This window comes from Lepus europaeus, chromosome 2 (assembly GCF_033115175.1).
Source record: "Lepus europaeus isolate LE1 chromosome 2, mLepTim1.pri, whole genome shotgun sequence".
NCBI classification, from domain to species: Eukaryota; Metazoa; Chordata; class Mammalia; order Lagomorpha; family Leporidae; genus Lepus; species Lepus europaeus.
The window spans coordinates 10,433,928-10,449,151 of NC_084828.1; the positions used below are offsets into that span (position 1 = coordinate 10,433,928).

The 15,224-nt window shown below is 53.9% G+C and overlaps 1 protein-coding gene across 1 annotated transcript in view; it reads right to left on the reverse strand.

Annotated features, from left to right (window-relative positions):
* The window catches only part of CLIC6 (chloride intracellular channel 6), a 45,214-nt gene extending 30,846 nt beyond the window's left edge, over positions 1 to 14,368 (reverse strand). Inside the window, exons 1-2 of the mRNA XM_062175346.1 lie at positions 13,686 to 14,368; positions 13,012 to 13,540 (exon numbers count right to left, since the gene is read on the reverse strand). Coding sequence (XP_062031330.1) covers positions 13,012 to 13,540; positions 13,686 to 14,368 — 1,212 coding nt within the window. The remainder of the gene's footprint in view (positions 1 to 13,011; positions 13,541 to 13,685) is intronic.
* Between the last annotated feature and the right edge of the window lie 856 nt (positions 14,369 to 15,224).

A 15,224-nucleotide genomic window follows, 5' to 3' on the forward strand; every position in this document is an offset into this window, starting at 1 on the left:
AGCAAAAACTATGGACCTGCCATTTTTTCTCATATAGAAATTAAGCTTTTAAAACTCTGGGGCTATTTTTAATCCTTTTTTAATAATATGGCCTGATACCAACGGAAGCTTTTAGACGGAGATGAGAAGCTTATTTCCTTGTCAAATTCTCACGAGGAATTATCACAACAAAGACGCAGCTTGTTCTGGCAAGCCTGCTTACTGACGCGGCCTGTTCTCAGAGACCCCGGCGGTTTATGTTCTCGAATGACACGGTACCCCAAGCTCTACACTCAAAAGGACAACAATGCCGGCAGCAAATGGAAGCACTGGCGATGCCAACACCCAGACCCCTCTTGGAACTGCCTCAACCTCTACCGTCCGTCTTGCCCTGTCTTCACCCACTCAGATTTCACTGCTTAGAGGTGCCCTAAGCCATGTGACCAGTCATCCCAGGGAAAACTACGCCAGATTTCACAGGCTCAAGTGTCTGTTCTGTTACATCCACGATGCTGTGAATGAGGAATTGGAGCAAAGCCTTCCCGAGCGATCCTCTGTCCTGCATGGCACTGATGAAGTTGCCCTGGGTGTTCAGTTGGTGGTTGGGTCAGTCTAGGAGGCCCACACATCTTCACCCAGGTGTCAGTGTCGTTCAGAGATGGCAGGAAGGCTGGGTGTCCCCTGGAGCTGTCAAGTGGCCACCAACAGGTAGCCCCTCCAGCACAGCGACCTCAGGATGGCCTGTAAGGTCGAAACTACGCTGACCTCCATGATGACAGTCACCGAGCAGCACTCCTACCACCACGCAGGCTGCCAAGGAGTCACGACTCCCAGGGAAGAGAATCGGACTCCACTTCCCAATGGGACAAGCACCAAAGAACGGGCCACCATCTTTACTCCACCACGCCATGGACTCCTCAGGGAATCGTATCATTAATCATGGGTGCAGTCCTGTGCTAGCTGAACTGGCTCCAACAAAGCTTCAGCAAGGTCTAAAAGCAAGGGAGTTTGCTTGTTTGTTTTACATCCAGCAACAGGAAGAACAACATATCTGCAAACCTCGCTATCTACGGCCATCTTGCCTTTTGCTGCTCCGTAGGACTCCAAGGGTCATCAGACACGGGTAGCTGATGTGCAAGTCCCTCAGAGCTTTCCTAAGTGTTGCTTTCTCAGTTTGGAGACTTGAATGACACAAAGAAGCCACTGGACACAACCCAAACCATCGCCTGGTCTGATCGCTGATGGGGATGGAGGCGAACTAAAGGCAGCAGGAGAGATTGCATTGTTTCACACTTCTCCAAACTCGCCTGCCAGGCCCTGACACCAACAGCACCAAAAATGTGCTACCTTTCCTCTTGGAGGGAGACGGCCTGTTACCCCGGAGCCCCGAACAAATGACATCTGCATTCCACGCCGCCTTCAAACCACACACGGCTGCGAGGCGCCCGGTGTCCAGACCATGCCATGTGGCCATCGTCCTAGAAACCCCATTACCACATTGTCATGTGCCCCCCGCCAGGAAGAGAACACCCACTTCCCAGCTCTGAGTCCTGGTCCCCACGCCCCACTGTGGCTGGACAAAGGCCGGGGGTGGGGTGGGGTGGGAGCACCAGGACTGTCCGCCCAGTGAGCTGCAGCCCCACAAAGGGTTAGGGAACCACAGCTAAAGTCTTGGCAGAGCGGCTCCAGGGTGCGTCCTCTCTCAGCCTCTGGCCGGGAGGCAGAGCCCAGCAGGATTCTGAAGGCAATCCCAGCACAAAGAGGGACCTGGGACTGGTATCTCTGAGTGGGCACCATGTTGCTGCTCTTTGGCAAGGCAAACGCGCCTGCTTCAAGATGCCAAAGACAGTGCAGTAGGGACACCTGGAGTGGCCCGGATGGTGGCTCAGGTACCAGAATGGCAGTAACCAGTCTTCCTCCCTGGTGCTGGTCCCCAGCTGTATTCCTTACCACCGCCTGTGGGGATGCAATGGTCCCATGCCACGGCACCGTAACAACTGTTCTGTTACTGCGCCCAGAAAGCAGCAGCCTCTGTACATGGAAGCCGACCGGTCAGACGGCGCTGGCTTGGGTGAGGAGCTACGGGGACGTAAAGTCTACACTCTGCAAAATATCTCAGGAAAACCCAGCACCCACAGCTCTCCGCCTGGAGAGAGCCAGGGCAGTCACTCACATACGCATCCCCAGTGCAGGTGGGTGGATAAATCCGTTGTCTTGCAAACAGAGAGGAATCAGCAGAGCGGCACAGCCACAGCGTCAGGATCTGGAATCCAAGTGTCCCCTCGGCCTGGGTCCCAGTCTGCTCTTGCCACCTGTACCAGCACTGCCCTCCCTGTTCACGCCGGACTGGAACTGTTTCTTCCTGGACCACTCTTTAGACTGAAGAATCCAGAGAGCAGGGACTGCATTTGTCCCCATCGTTGTACCCCAGCCCCAAGCACAACGTCTGCTACTTGGCAAGGACTGAATACATACACTTAAATACCTACATACACACGTGAGCCCTACACACCAGCTGGCACTGTGGAAATTGAGAGGCAGCTTGACTTCTCCTCCACTGATGGACTCAACTCTTATCTGAACAACCAACACAGAGGGGAAGGGAAAGAGAGAGCTGGGGACAGAGTCCAGAGCCCAAGTATTCTGCAGGATCACAGAACTCCTTTAACCTGATGGTTTATCTTTTTTTTTTTTTTTTGTCTGATTTTATTTTATTTGAGAGGCAGAGAGAGAGGAGATGGGAGTAGGGGGAACTCCCATCCACTGGCTCACTCCCCAAACGCCCAGGAGCCGGGAACTCAATCCAGATCTCCCATGTGGGTGGCAAGGATTCAACTACTTGAGCCATCCCTGCTGCCTCCCATGGTGCACACTGGCCAGAAGATGGAATACAAGAAGAGCCAGGACTCAAGCCCAGGCACTCTGACATGGGATGTGGGCGTTCCAAGCAGTGTCTTAGCCACTGCACCAAACGCCTCCCCCTAATCTGATACTTCTTACACACACATACGGGTCACTGTCCCCTAGTAGCATGAGACCAGACTGAACCCTTGCAGATTGAGTAACTCTAGACCAAAACAATCAGTGCTTCTCAGCAGAGCCACCTCCTCAGACGCCCAAAATAACCTCTGACGTGCGGGTACTTGAGTTGTCTCTCCCACTCATTAAACATGAGCCAGGTGGACTCCAGGATCCTCCCCAATTCACTGGAGCTCGGCAAATAGGATCTGTCATCAAATTTTGGTCACTTCTTTCAACAGATAGAAGCATGAAGAGAACAACTGGCTAGGAGACACAACCTTGGAGACAACAAAGGTCTGACAGCACCACGGATGATAGCGTCACAATGGTTTTGATCTGGGGAACTGCATTCACTTCAGTAGATGCCATACCCAGACCAGAGTGACCTACCTTGCATGTTCATATGGGGCACCATGGATGTGAAATGATCTGGTTATCTACACGGTTTAAACTTTGTGCCGAAAAGGTGTTCCTACCATGGAACACAGATTCTGATTCTGAAAGGGCATGTGCTTGTTCCCATGTACCATAATTAAAAGGAAAGGGAGGGGGCAGGTGTCATGGTACAAAGGTAAAGCCACAGCCTGCAAGGCCAGCATCAGGTGTGAGCACCAGTTTGAGAATCAGCTGCTCCAGCTCCAATCCAGCTCCCTGCTAATGTGTCTGGGAAAGCAGCAAAACATGGCCCATGTGCTTGGGCCTCTGTACCCACGTGGGAGAGCCAGATGGAGTTGCAGGCTGCTGGCTTTGACCAACCCAGCCCTGGTTGTCGCAACCAACTGAGTGAATCAGGAGATGGAAGATATTTTATTCCTTCCTTCCTTCCTTCCTTCCTTCCTTCCTCTCTATCTCTATCTCTATTTCTCCCTTCTCTCTGTAATTCTCAGCCTCTCTGCCCTTCAAATAAATAAATAAATCTTTACAACAAAAAAAGAAAGGAAGGAAGGCAAGGGATTTAAGAAGTTATAGAATATAAAGTAAAACACTTAAAGATGCCAATAAATGAAGCCAAAGGCTCTACGAGTGTCACCATAGACCGTGCTTTGCTTTTCCGTGCAGCCATGGCAAGAAATGACTAAAACCAAGACGATGAAGTACTCCAGGGCAAACAGTCACCACACTCCCATGAAGTCACATGCGACAAAGTTCTGACTCCAAAACCCATATGAACAACAGGCAAAGATCCTACCCAACCAGCTCTCAGAGAAACAGATACTGATCATCTTTAAATATTGGAAAGCGAACTCAACCCCACACATAATAAAAAGAAATGCAAATTCAACACGATGGCCATCATGTGTCAGCTCTCAGAGTGAGATGGTTGGATGATACGCCGAGTGGGAGGCTGGGGAGACAAGCACTGGTAGGCAGTACAGCGCCAAGGGGCCAATGCTTGCTACTTGGAAGGGAATGCTTGGTACACTTCTTGCTTGGAAGAGGAAATTTGATAAAGGTTACCAAAAAGTTAAATATAAGTACCCGCTCCCCTAGAAATGTCTAAGAACTGAGCTTCCAAATATAAGTGCACATTTGTGGAGGGACACTCAGCACACCGTCGCTCCACACATCAAAAAGAGGACACACACTGCCTACGCACCCACCTCGGGGGCCTGATTCCAGAGAGAGCACCCAGCACTAGCACACAGCGAGCGATGGACAAAGAATGTGGAAGAACCATGGGAGCCAACAAGGAAAGATCCCTAAGAGGCACCATTAGAGGGAAAAGGCAAGATGTAGACCAACGTGTTCCCAGCATGCTACCTGGGAGGCTGCAGGGGAGGAGGCTGTGTTTGTAGAATGTGTCCACAAATGCTATGACTGCCCCTCTAATAGGTGAGCCTAACTCTACCTTTCTTGAAGACTAGACTTAGAGACTCATTCTGTTGAATACAATGAGGCTTACGTGGCAGTAGCGTGAGATTTCTGGGATGAAGTCATAAAAGGCACTAAGGCTTTCCTCTTGGCCTCTTTTGGGTCCCTGATCTGGAAAAGCCAAATGCCGTGTCAGGAAGACATACATACAGCCCTGCGAGAGTCCCAACTTCTGTTTAAAGCTACTTTCTTTTTAAGATATTTTTCCTTTTTTTTAAAAAAAAGTGGTTTTTTTATTGTATTTATTTGAAAGGCAGAGAAACATACAGGGAAAGACAGAGAGAAAGAGAGACATCTCTCTCTCTGCTCATCTGCTGGTTCACTCCCCAGATGGCCACAATGGCTAGGGCCGTGTTGGGCTGAAGCCAGGAGCCAGGAACTTCATCCAGGCCTCCCACATGGGTGGCAGGGGCCCAAGTACTTGGGCCATCCTCTGCTGCTTTCCCAGGCACATTGGCTGGGAGCCAGATTGAAAGTGGAGGTGCTGGGACTTGAACCAACACCTCAATATGGGATGCTGGTATCGGGGGCAGCAGTTTAATCGCTGCACCACAACACCAACCCCTGAATAATACATTACTTGCAGCTGAACACACCCCTAATATGAGATTCTTCTCAAACTTACACTTGTATATCGTAGTCTAACAGTAGCTGGGGAACAAATATTACATGTAATAAGTACTTCGAATGTACCAAATTATTAACACAGGCCAGTGGCAAGCACAGGGTGTCTCTTGGTAGCTGTCTGCGTGGTTGCAGCTCCTCTTGCTGCTCCTACTCAACCTCCAACTCCTTCTGTTCTACCAGCATCGAGGGTCTCTTAGGGGCTGAGACCTCCGACTCCAATGAGCAAACGGCTTCGTGGTCTCTGCTCTGCCGCAGAGGATACACCACACCCGACACGGCACGTTGCCCAACATCTGTTCTCCGTGCCAGATGGCAAGCCCTGGGACAGCAAGGATCTTCTCGCTCTTGCCTGTTGCTGTGGTTTGAACGTGGCCCTGAAAGTTAGTGTATTGAGAACTTGACGCCCAAAATCACGTCAACGGTACTTGGAGGTAGGGCCTTTGGGAGGTCATTAAGGTTAGGTGAGTTCATGAGCATGGACCCTAGGCTGGCATCCGGGGCTTTGTGAGAAGAGGAAGGGAGAGTCCAGCTAACGTGCCTGTTCTGTCTCACCGTGGGATGCCTCTGCAGTGTTACAATGCAGCCAGCAGGCCCTCACCTGAGGTCGAGCAGATGCCAGCACCACACTGTGGATGTCCCAGCCTCCAGAACCAGGAGCTAAACAAAATTCTATTCTTTAAGAAGTACATAGCCTGGGACCAGCACTGTAGCGTAGTAGGGAAAGCCGCCACTCGTGGTACCAGCACACCATATGGGCACTGGCTTGAGTTCCAGCTGCTCCATTTCCCATCCAGCTCCCTGCTAATGCCGCCTGGGAAAGCAGCGGAAGGTGGCCCAAGTACTTGGGCCCCTGCACCCATGTGGGAGATCCAGAAGAAGCTCCTGGCTCCAGCCTGGCCCAGTTCTAGCTGTTGCAGCTATTTGGGAAGTGAACCAGTGGATGGAAGAGCTCTCTGTCTCTCCCTCTCACTCTGTAACTCAGCCTTTCAAATAAAATAAATCTTTAAAAATAAAAGTACATAGTCTCAGGTACTTAGTTATAGCAACAGGAAGTAGACGAAGACACCTGCCAATGTTTCCTCTGTCTCTAGCCTCATGCCCAGCACCCCAGTGGGTGACAAATCCACGAACACTGATTTAACACACTAACCTAGGGCACGGTGTCCTGCATGGACCTGACGCAGGGACCAGAGCCCTGGACTTAACATTTCCCTCCAGATCCTATGTCTTATCTGCTATCCGCCATCAAAGGGCAAATTCTTGGCCGGCGCCACGGCTCAATAGGCTAATCCTCCACCTGCAGAACCGGCACACCAGGTTCTAGTCCCGGTCAGGGCGCTGGATTCTATCCCAGTTGCTCCTCTTCCAGGCCAGCTCTCTGCTGTGGCCCGGGAGTACAGTGGAGGATGGCCCAAGTGCTTGGGCCCTGCACCCGCATGGGAGACCAGGAGAAGCACCTGGCTCCTGGCTTTGGATCAGTACGATATGCCGGACGCAGTGCGCCAGACACAGCAGCCATTGGGGGGTGAACCAACGGCAAAGGAAGACCTTTTTCTCTATCTCTCTCTCTCACTATCCACTCAGCCTGTCCAAAAAAAAAAAAAAAAAAAAAAGAGAGAGAGACAAAGGGCAAATTCTCAGACTTACAGGGTCTGCCCAGGGTAGAGTTTCTGAAGGCACCCTGCAGGTCTTCAGATAGTCAAGGAGACGGGGGATCTGAGCAGGCCCCAGGGAGGAAGGTGCCCATGAGAAACCCAGGACCTGAGTTCACTAAGGCCCTTGTGAGGCCAGCATGCAATGGCGGTCCACCCAGACAGGGACGGGGGCTACAGCATGCATTCTGTGCACACAACGGGGCTGTGCCACAAACTCCCAAAGCCCCCAGCATCTGTGGCCCTGTTGCCAAGATGGCCTCGGAGAGGAGGGTGGCTCTGCCCCCTCACACAAGGACACCAGAATGGGACAGCAGGGAACTGGGCTTGGGTCTAAATTCTGCCTCTCACTAGCATTGTCACCCTGGTGCCATCAGCTGTCCACCCGACCACCTACCCAGCAAGGTGCAAAAGCACTAAGCGAGGTCTACCACGAGCCCACTGCAAGGTTAGCTGCTGAGGACCCTGGGGAGTAGGACGTGGCCTCTGGGGGTGAGGGGTAAGCACCGGCCCCAGGGTGCAGGTGCATACACCTGGGTGTGTAAGAGATGAGCAAGGGACCGGCGCCACGGCACACTAGGTTAATCCTCCGCCTGAGGCGCCAGCATCTATTCCCGATTGCTCCTCTTCCAGGCCAGCTCTCTGCTGTGGCCCAGGAAGGCAGTGGAGGATGGCCCAAGTGCTTGGGCCCTGCACCAGCATGGGAGACCAGGAGAAGCACCTGGCTCCTGGCTTCAGATGGGCGCAGCTCCAGCCATTGCAGCCATTTGGAGAGTGAACCAAAGGTAGGAAGACCTTTCTCTCTGTCTCTCTCTCACTGTCTGTAACTCTACCTGTCAAATAAATTTAAAAAAAAAGAGAGAGACAAGCAAGAAACCATGTTCTACCCATGTTCACCCTGAGCGACCCTGTGCTGATTTCATAAATGAAATGCACTAGCAGGTTTCTTGCAGCAAAACAGAAAATAAATCTTTGTTAAGGTTGGCTTTAGGGGAGATGTAAAGTCACAGAAGCTCACCTTGGCTCATTTCCCTCCAGAACACAGGGCAAAGACAAGGTTAAGAAACTTACAAACTTACATCTCCCTGGGAAGATATCCCTATGTGCTCCCCCCACAGCACAAGGTGGAGAGAGCCATGGCCTCCTGGTCTAACTCTGCCTGTAAAAAAAAAAAAAAAAAAAAAAAGAAAAAAGAAAAAGAAAGAAAAAAAGAAAAAAGAATACCGGCTGGCTGGCTTGCTTGACTGATTATCATTTCTGGATTTCTGAGATACAGTGCTTACCCAAAGGCCACGACTTTCCTGAACCTTACTTTTTCTATAAGATCTCAGTTTTATCTCTTTGTGAAACCCCAATGGGATCGCAAATGGAAACCCCTGCCCAGGATTAGTCACTGGTTACAGTGAGAGTATTTTACATCATGGGAAACTTACCAAGAAATATGTATCTCAGACTGCCCACCCCTCGAACCTCACTCAAAGGGGCCCAACTCCTTGGTAGCTAAATCCCCCCCACACACACTGCTGAAGTCCTTACGTTCCCCTGGTGTGAGAGTTTTGCTGCTGTCACACTGTCATGTTGTTGTGTTTTCACAGCGTTGCCTTGCATTGTTAATAAAGAAAAAACAAACAAACAAACAAAAAATAACTTCCTCACTATCCTGCAAGGTTCTCCTAAAATTTGTGACAAGTAATTAGCACTTCTTGGAGAAAGAAAAACTGAAGACTAGTGTGTTGAGTGGCTGCTTTATGGCACAATAATTCAGGGAGGTGTTCTTTGGTCTGTTTGTATATTCCGGGCCCTCTAACAAGAATTCATACTTATCAAATAAAATGAAATGACAGACTAATACAAGACTGTTCTCATAATGATGCAGAATACAATCTATCGAGTGCTTAAAAATAGAAGCAGATTGAGACAGTTAGTATTACATATAGCTACATATCATTACTTTCTGGTATACTGTAACCAACATATGTATTTTTTAAAAATAGGAAAAAATGTAAAAGCCACAACAAGTTCACAAACAGAACCAGGGCTAATTGATGGAAGATGCATTTACGAAGGCCTCCTCGGGGGAGGAGTACTCTCCATAAAGAACAGCTCTGTGTTGGGGCTGACGCTGTGGCGTAGCGGGTAAAAGCCACCATCTGCAGTACAGGCATCCCATATGAGCGCCGGTTCAAGTCCTGGCTGCTCCACTTCCTATCCAGGCTCTCTGCTGTGGCCTGGGAAAACAGTAGACGATGACCCAAGGCCTTGGGCCCCTGCACCCACGTGGGAGACCTGGAGGAAGCCTACCTGCAGGAAGTCTACCCTGGCTCCTGGCCTTGGGTAGACTCAGCTCTGGCAGTTGCAGCCAACTGGGGAGTGAACCAGCGGATGGAAGACACCTCTCTCTCTCTCTCTCTCAGTGACCTGGGAAAGGCTGAATCTAGTACAGAAATCCTATTTCAACGAACTCAAGCATTTTAAGGCCAGTAGTACAGACTCAGAAGATACAACAGTCTAAAAGATTTCTGCTTGTTTCTTGCTTTGAGGTCTCCTGAGCTCCCGTTTTTAAAGAGAACCATCGGCAGGATAGATGGCATCCAGATGCCTTCCAATCCTACAAGGCACGTTCTGCGTGATCTACACTAGGACCCAGTCTCACTGGAGAGCTAGCTGTTTCTTTAAAAGAGAGAGAGAGAGGACAACCGAGCACCATGTCCATCATCAGAGGTGGGTGAGCTGCCCAGAACCTGCCCTTAAGCTGCTCCCCGGCACGATCTGAGAACACCAGCTATTTCACCTCTCGTCGCATTCTTATCTCCAAAGAACAGGGGTCATTAGGGTGACCAGAGTGTCCCTTAAAAAAAAATAGGCGTCAAGAATGCAATGTGGAAGAGGCTGTCTCTGTGCAAAAGCAATGAGACTGCACGGGCACCAAGGAGATGCCAAGACCAGAGCTCATGTTTCCTCTATGCTAAGGGGAAGCCAGGCACTGTCCTGGATGCCACTTCTGTCCCTGTTTTATGGATCAGACAACAAAGTCACTGCAAGGTTAAGGCACTTGCCCAAGGTCACACAGCAAGAAAGTGGCAGCGGTGGGATTTGATTCCAGACCCATTGCACTATACCAAAGAAACCGCCTGGTACAGGCAGCCTGCCAGCCACTCAAACCCCCCATTCCATCCCACACCTGTGGTCTGACCGGAGAGAAGGAGATGGATCTCACAGAGGAGGGAAGAGACACAGCATGCATCTGCCAGGGCTACATGGGAGTGCAGCTTCAACATGGGGACTTGCAGCTCAGACTGGGGTTGGAAAAGTCTCCCCCGAGGAAACCAGGCTGAATCTTGGACATGTAACAGACAACCAGGCAGGCAGCAGGGATGGGGGTGCTGGGGAAAAACTCCATTGGCATAAAATTGTGGTTCTCACAAGAAACAGGAAGTAGTTGGAAACCTCTGGGCCAGCAGGACCCTGGGTGACCAAGCCAGGGGCCTCCCAGCAGCACCAAGGGAAAGCTACAGAGAAAGGAGGCAGAAAAACATCACAAAAGATCTTGTGGTCTGGCTAAAGAGTGTGGGTTTACCTGCAATTCTGCAGTAAACAACTGAAGAATGTAACACGAAGAAAATGATCAGATCTTCATCCTGGCTCACTGGTCATTAAGGAGGGACTAGATGGGGCTGGTGCTATGGTGTGGGAAGCTAAGTCTCCACCTGTGGTGCCGGCATCCCATAGAGATGCAGGTTCTTGTCTTGGCTGCTACACTTCTGATCCAGCCCCCTGCTATGGCCTGGGAAAGCAGCGGAGGATGGCCCTAGTGCTTGGGCCGCTGCACCTGCGTGGGAGACCTGGAAGAAGCTCCCGGCTCCTGACTTCAGATCGGCTCAGCTCCAGCCATTGCATCCATTTAGGAAGTGAACCAGCAGTTGGAAGACCTTTGTCTCTGACCCTCCCTTTCTGTCTGTAACTCTACCTCTCAAATAAATATATAACATTGGCCAGCGCCATGGCTCACTAGGCTAATCCTCCACCTGCGGCACCGACACCCCAGGTTCTAGTCCTAGTTGGGGCGCCAGATTCTGTCCCGGTTGCTCGTCTTCCAGTCCAGCTCTCTGCTGTGGCCCGGGAGTGCAGTGGAGGATGGCCCAAGTGCTTGGGCCCTGCACCCCATGGGAGACCAGGAGGAAGCACCTGGCTCCTGGCTCGGATCGGCGCAGCACACTGACAGTAGCAGCCATTTGGGGAGTGAACCAACGGAAGGAAGACCTTTCTCTCTGCCTCTCTCTCTCTCTCTCTCTCATTGTCTAACTCTGCTTGTCAAAAATAAATAAATAAATAACATATTTTTAAAAAAGTGACTAGACTGGAGAGGGTTGAAAATGGAAGCAGGAAACTACTGAGGAAGCCTTGACTGTATTTCAAAACTGTAATAAGAGCCATCTGCTGGAAACACGTAGTCATGTCACCAGAGCCACGGGAAATTTCCAGAGCCACAGGAAATTTCTTAGACAGAGGCGGCAGAGAGGAGCAGACCTGGGGTGATCCAGCGACAGGTGCACCAGCCTTCCCATGACTTCCTAGGGCTCGTCCCTGCAGGATATGTTCCCGTCATTTTACAAAGTCCTTGGGATTTTTTTTTTTTAAACTGGGAACAGCACCTGCCTGTTCTTCCCCAAGTCCCTTGCCACCCAAACAGTTCTGAAAATTCTGATGTTAGACATTTTGGGAGCATTTCTTTTTTTTTTTATTAAAGATTAGTTTATTTATTTGGAAGACAGAGAGAGGCAGAGACAGAGAGAGAAGAGATATTCCATCTGCTGGTTCACTCCCAAATTGGCCACAGAGTCAGGGGCCAGGAGCTTCTCCCCAGTCTCCCATGAGGGTGCAGGGGCCCAAACACTTGGGCCACCTTCTACTGCTTTCTCAGGCCATAGCAGAGAGCTGGATCGGAAGTGGAGCAGCCAGGACTCCAAGAGGCCTCCATATGGGATGCCGACACTGCAGGAGGCGGCTTTACAGCTCCGCCCTAGCACCAACTGGGGTTTGTTTTCACTTATTAGATTTTGTTTATATTCCCACCAAGGGGGTTAGGCCAGAACTGGCTCCTATGAGCCTGAGAGCATTTCTAAGGGATTAGGGTTCAACCAGCAGTGCACATTCTTGACCCTATTATCTCAGCTTTGCTGGAGCTGGCCAAAGGTCTTCACAAGGGGCTTATTTTTTTTTTTTTTTCCTTTTCAACAAAGCTCCTGGTATGAGTTGGACTTGGTACATTTTTGATGTCTTGCAAAAAAAAAAAAAAAAACAAAACAAAAAAACAAAACAAAAAAAAAAAAAACCTCTTTCAACTGAAACTTCCTGAGTCGTGTCTCTACAGATCACGGCTCTCTTCGGTTTGAAGTGGGGTTGAGAATATGAGCTGGAGGCAGACGATGGAGCGTCTGGCATCTCGTATCTTCCAGAACAAAGGCTAGAACGCTCACGGAATAGTGAAGCTTCCGCTTCCCTCCCAAACTTGCAGGATCCGTCCTACCAGAAGGAAGTATGTTTCCGGAACGGAACACCCTGGCCAGCCCCCGGGCCTCTGGGATTCGCGTCCTGGGGACACTCCCCACGGGGCACCGACCCGTGTCTGTTCCCACCGCGGGCACCAGCGCGTCCTTTGCCAGGAGGCGCGTGAACACCCACAGGCGTGTCGCTTTTCAAACGTACTCCCTACATTAAATCTTTAATAAAACCTCCCGTTCGGGACTAAGGGTAGTGGAACGCGGGCCCCACAGCCCCCACCCAAGCCGCCAAGCCCAGGCGCCTTCCCCAAAGGCCGGCAGCGCGCGGCGGTTCTCCGAGCCGAGCCGAGCCCGGTTACCTTGACGAAGAGGGTGATGTCGTGCTCCTGGCCCGGGTCCCCCTCCTCCGACGCCTCGCCGTCCTCCCCGCGGCCGTTCGCCGGCCCCTCGCCGCGCTGGCCGCCCTCCGCCGCCGGCAGATGGTTGCTGAGCTCCGCCTCCGGCTGAGCGGCCCGCGTGGACGCGGCCGCCTCCCCGTCGGGGCTGCGATCCGGGGGCCTCTCCTCTTCCTCGCTCTGCGTCTCCGGGCCCGGCTCCTGCCTCTCCGCCGGCTGCTCCGTCTCCTCCTGGGGCCGGCCCTGGCCCCCGTCCTCGCCCGCCGCGTCCTCGGACCCCTCCGGCTCCCGGGTCCCCGCCGCCTCCTCCGCGGCTGCACCCTCCACGGACTCCCCTGGGCTGTGCCCCTCGCTCTCCGCCCCCGCCACCTCAACCGCCTCGGCCCTGGGCTGGGGGCTGCCAGCCCCAAGATCCTGGGGTTCACCTCCGGCCCCGTGCGCCCCTCCCGCCGGTCCCTCCGCGTCCACGCTGCCCGCCGCGTCCATACTGCCCGCCGCGTCCACGCTGCCCCCCGTGTCTATGCTGCTCCCCCGCGTCCATACTGCCCCCCGCGTCCACGCTGCCCCTCGCGTCTATGCTGCCCCCCGCGTCCACGCTGCCCGCCGCGTCCTCGCTGTCCCCAGCGTCCACGCTGACCCCCGCGTCTATGCTGCCCCCCGCGTCCACGCTGCCCCCCGTGTCTATGCTGCCCCCCGCGTCCATGCTGCCCCCCGCGTCCACGCTGCCCCTCGCGTCTACGCTGCCCCCCGCGTCCATACTGCCCCCCGCGTCCACGCTGCCCCTCGCGTCTATGCTGCCCCCCGCGTCCATACTGCCCCCCGCGTCCACGCTGCCCCTCGCGTCTACGCTGCCCCCCGCGTCCACGCTGTCCCCCGGCACCGCCTCCTCCTGCGCCCCTGGGGCCTGCCCTTCAGCCTCCCCGGCAGCCTCGCCCTGCAGCTCGCAGTCGGGGCCCGACTCCTCCACCTGCTCCCCGCCGCTCCCCTCTTCCCCTAGCTGGGGGGCCTCGGTGCCCTCCGGGGCGCCCTCCGCCTCGCTCTGTGCCCCCTTCGCGTCCGGCGCCTCGCCCCCCGATTCTGTGCCAGCGTCCGGCGCCTGCTCGCCGGCGCCCTCTCTGTCCCGCCCGCCGCCAGCTTCCTCCGTAGCCCGGACCGTGGCGGCTGCGCCCGCCCCCTCGCCCCTGGGCGCCTTTGAAGCTCCCTCGCTGGCCACCGGGCCCGCGGGGTCCGGTTCTCCCGGTCTCTCCTCCAGGAGCGCTGAGCCCTCGGGCGGCCCCTGGGGACCCGGAGCGCCTCCCTCCGGCTCCGCGGTCTCGGCCATGGCAGCCGATCCCTGCCCGGAGACCCCTCTTTGCCGCTGCCGAGGGTGCCGGTGGTGCTGAGCGAAGGGCGCGGTGCCAAGGTCCAGGGGGCCCCTTCGGGAGGGCTCCCCGCTCCGGGCTCGGGCGCTAGGGTTTAGCACCGGATGCGCGGGGCCGAATCCACTGCGCCCCTACGCGCACCTGTCCCGGGTTAACTCTGGGTTCTTCCTCCGTGCTTGCTTCTCCCCGACTGCTCGCGGGGGATCCCAATCTTGAAGCGCGGGGCCGCGGAGGTGGAGCGCACAGCTGGAGAGGGAGCCTGGCTCCCACACCCCTGGAAGTGCCGGGCCGGCTGTGCAGTCCTGGGGTTGAGAAGTCCTTGGTGCCAATTCCATCCCCCTGGGACTCGGGCGGGGTTTGCTTTTCCCCCTTCCCCCTTCCCCCTTCCCATGTTTATTGGCCACCGGGAACCTGACCAATGACCAATGGCCGCCTTGCTTGTGTGGCGCTTGTGGATTTTAGGGAAAGGATCTTGGCTTCACTTCCAGTTGCACAGCCACGTAAATCACCTCCAAACGCACACCGGACACCCAAACACCCAAGTCCCACCTCACCCGAGAAGGGAAGCCTCGCGCTCCCCCAGGACCCAACAGAAGATGCCCAGGTTGTGCCTGGGTGTCCCAGAGCAAGGGCGGAAATCCCAGAGGAAAAACACAGGGGAGGCCCCCCGCTGCCTTCCCGTGTCTCTGGGTCCTCCTGAGAATCCCCAGAGGTCCCAAATACAGGCGCCAAAGGAACCAGTCCAGCTGCTCTGCCCAGAGACAGCCTCTGCTTGGCACAGGGCGCCTGCCTCTCCAGGCGCGACAAGTACTGGGC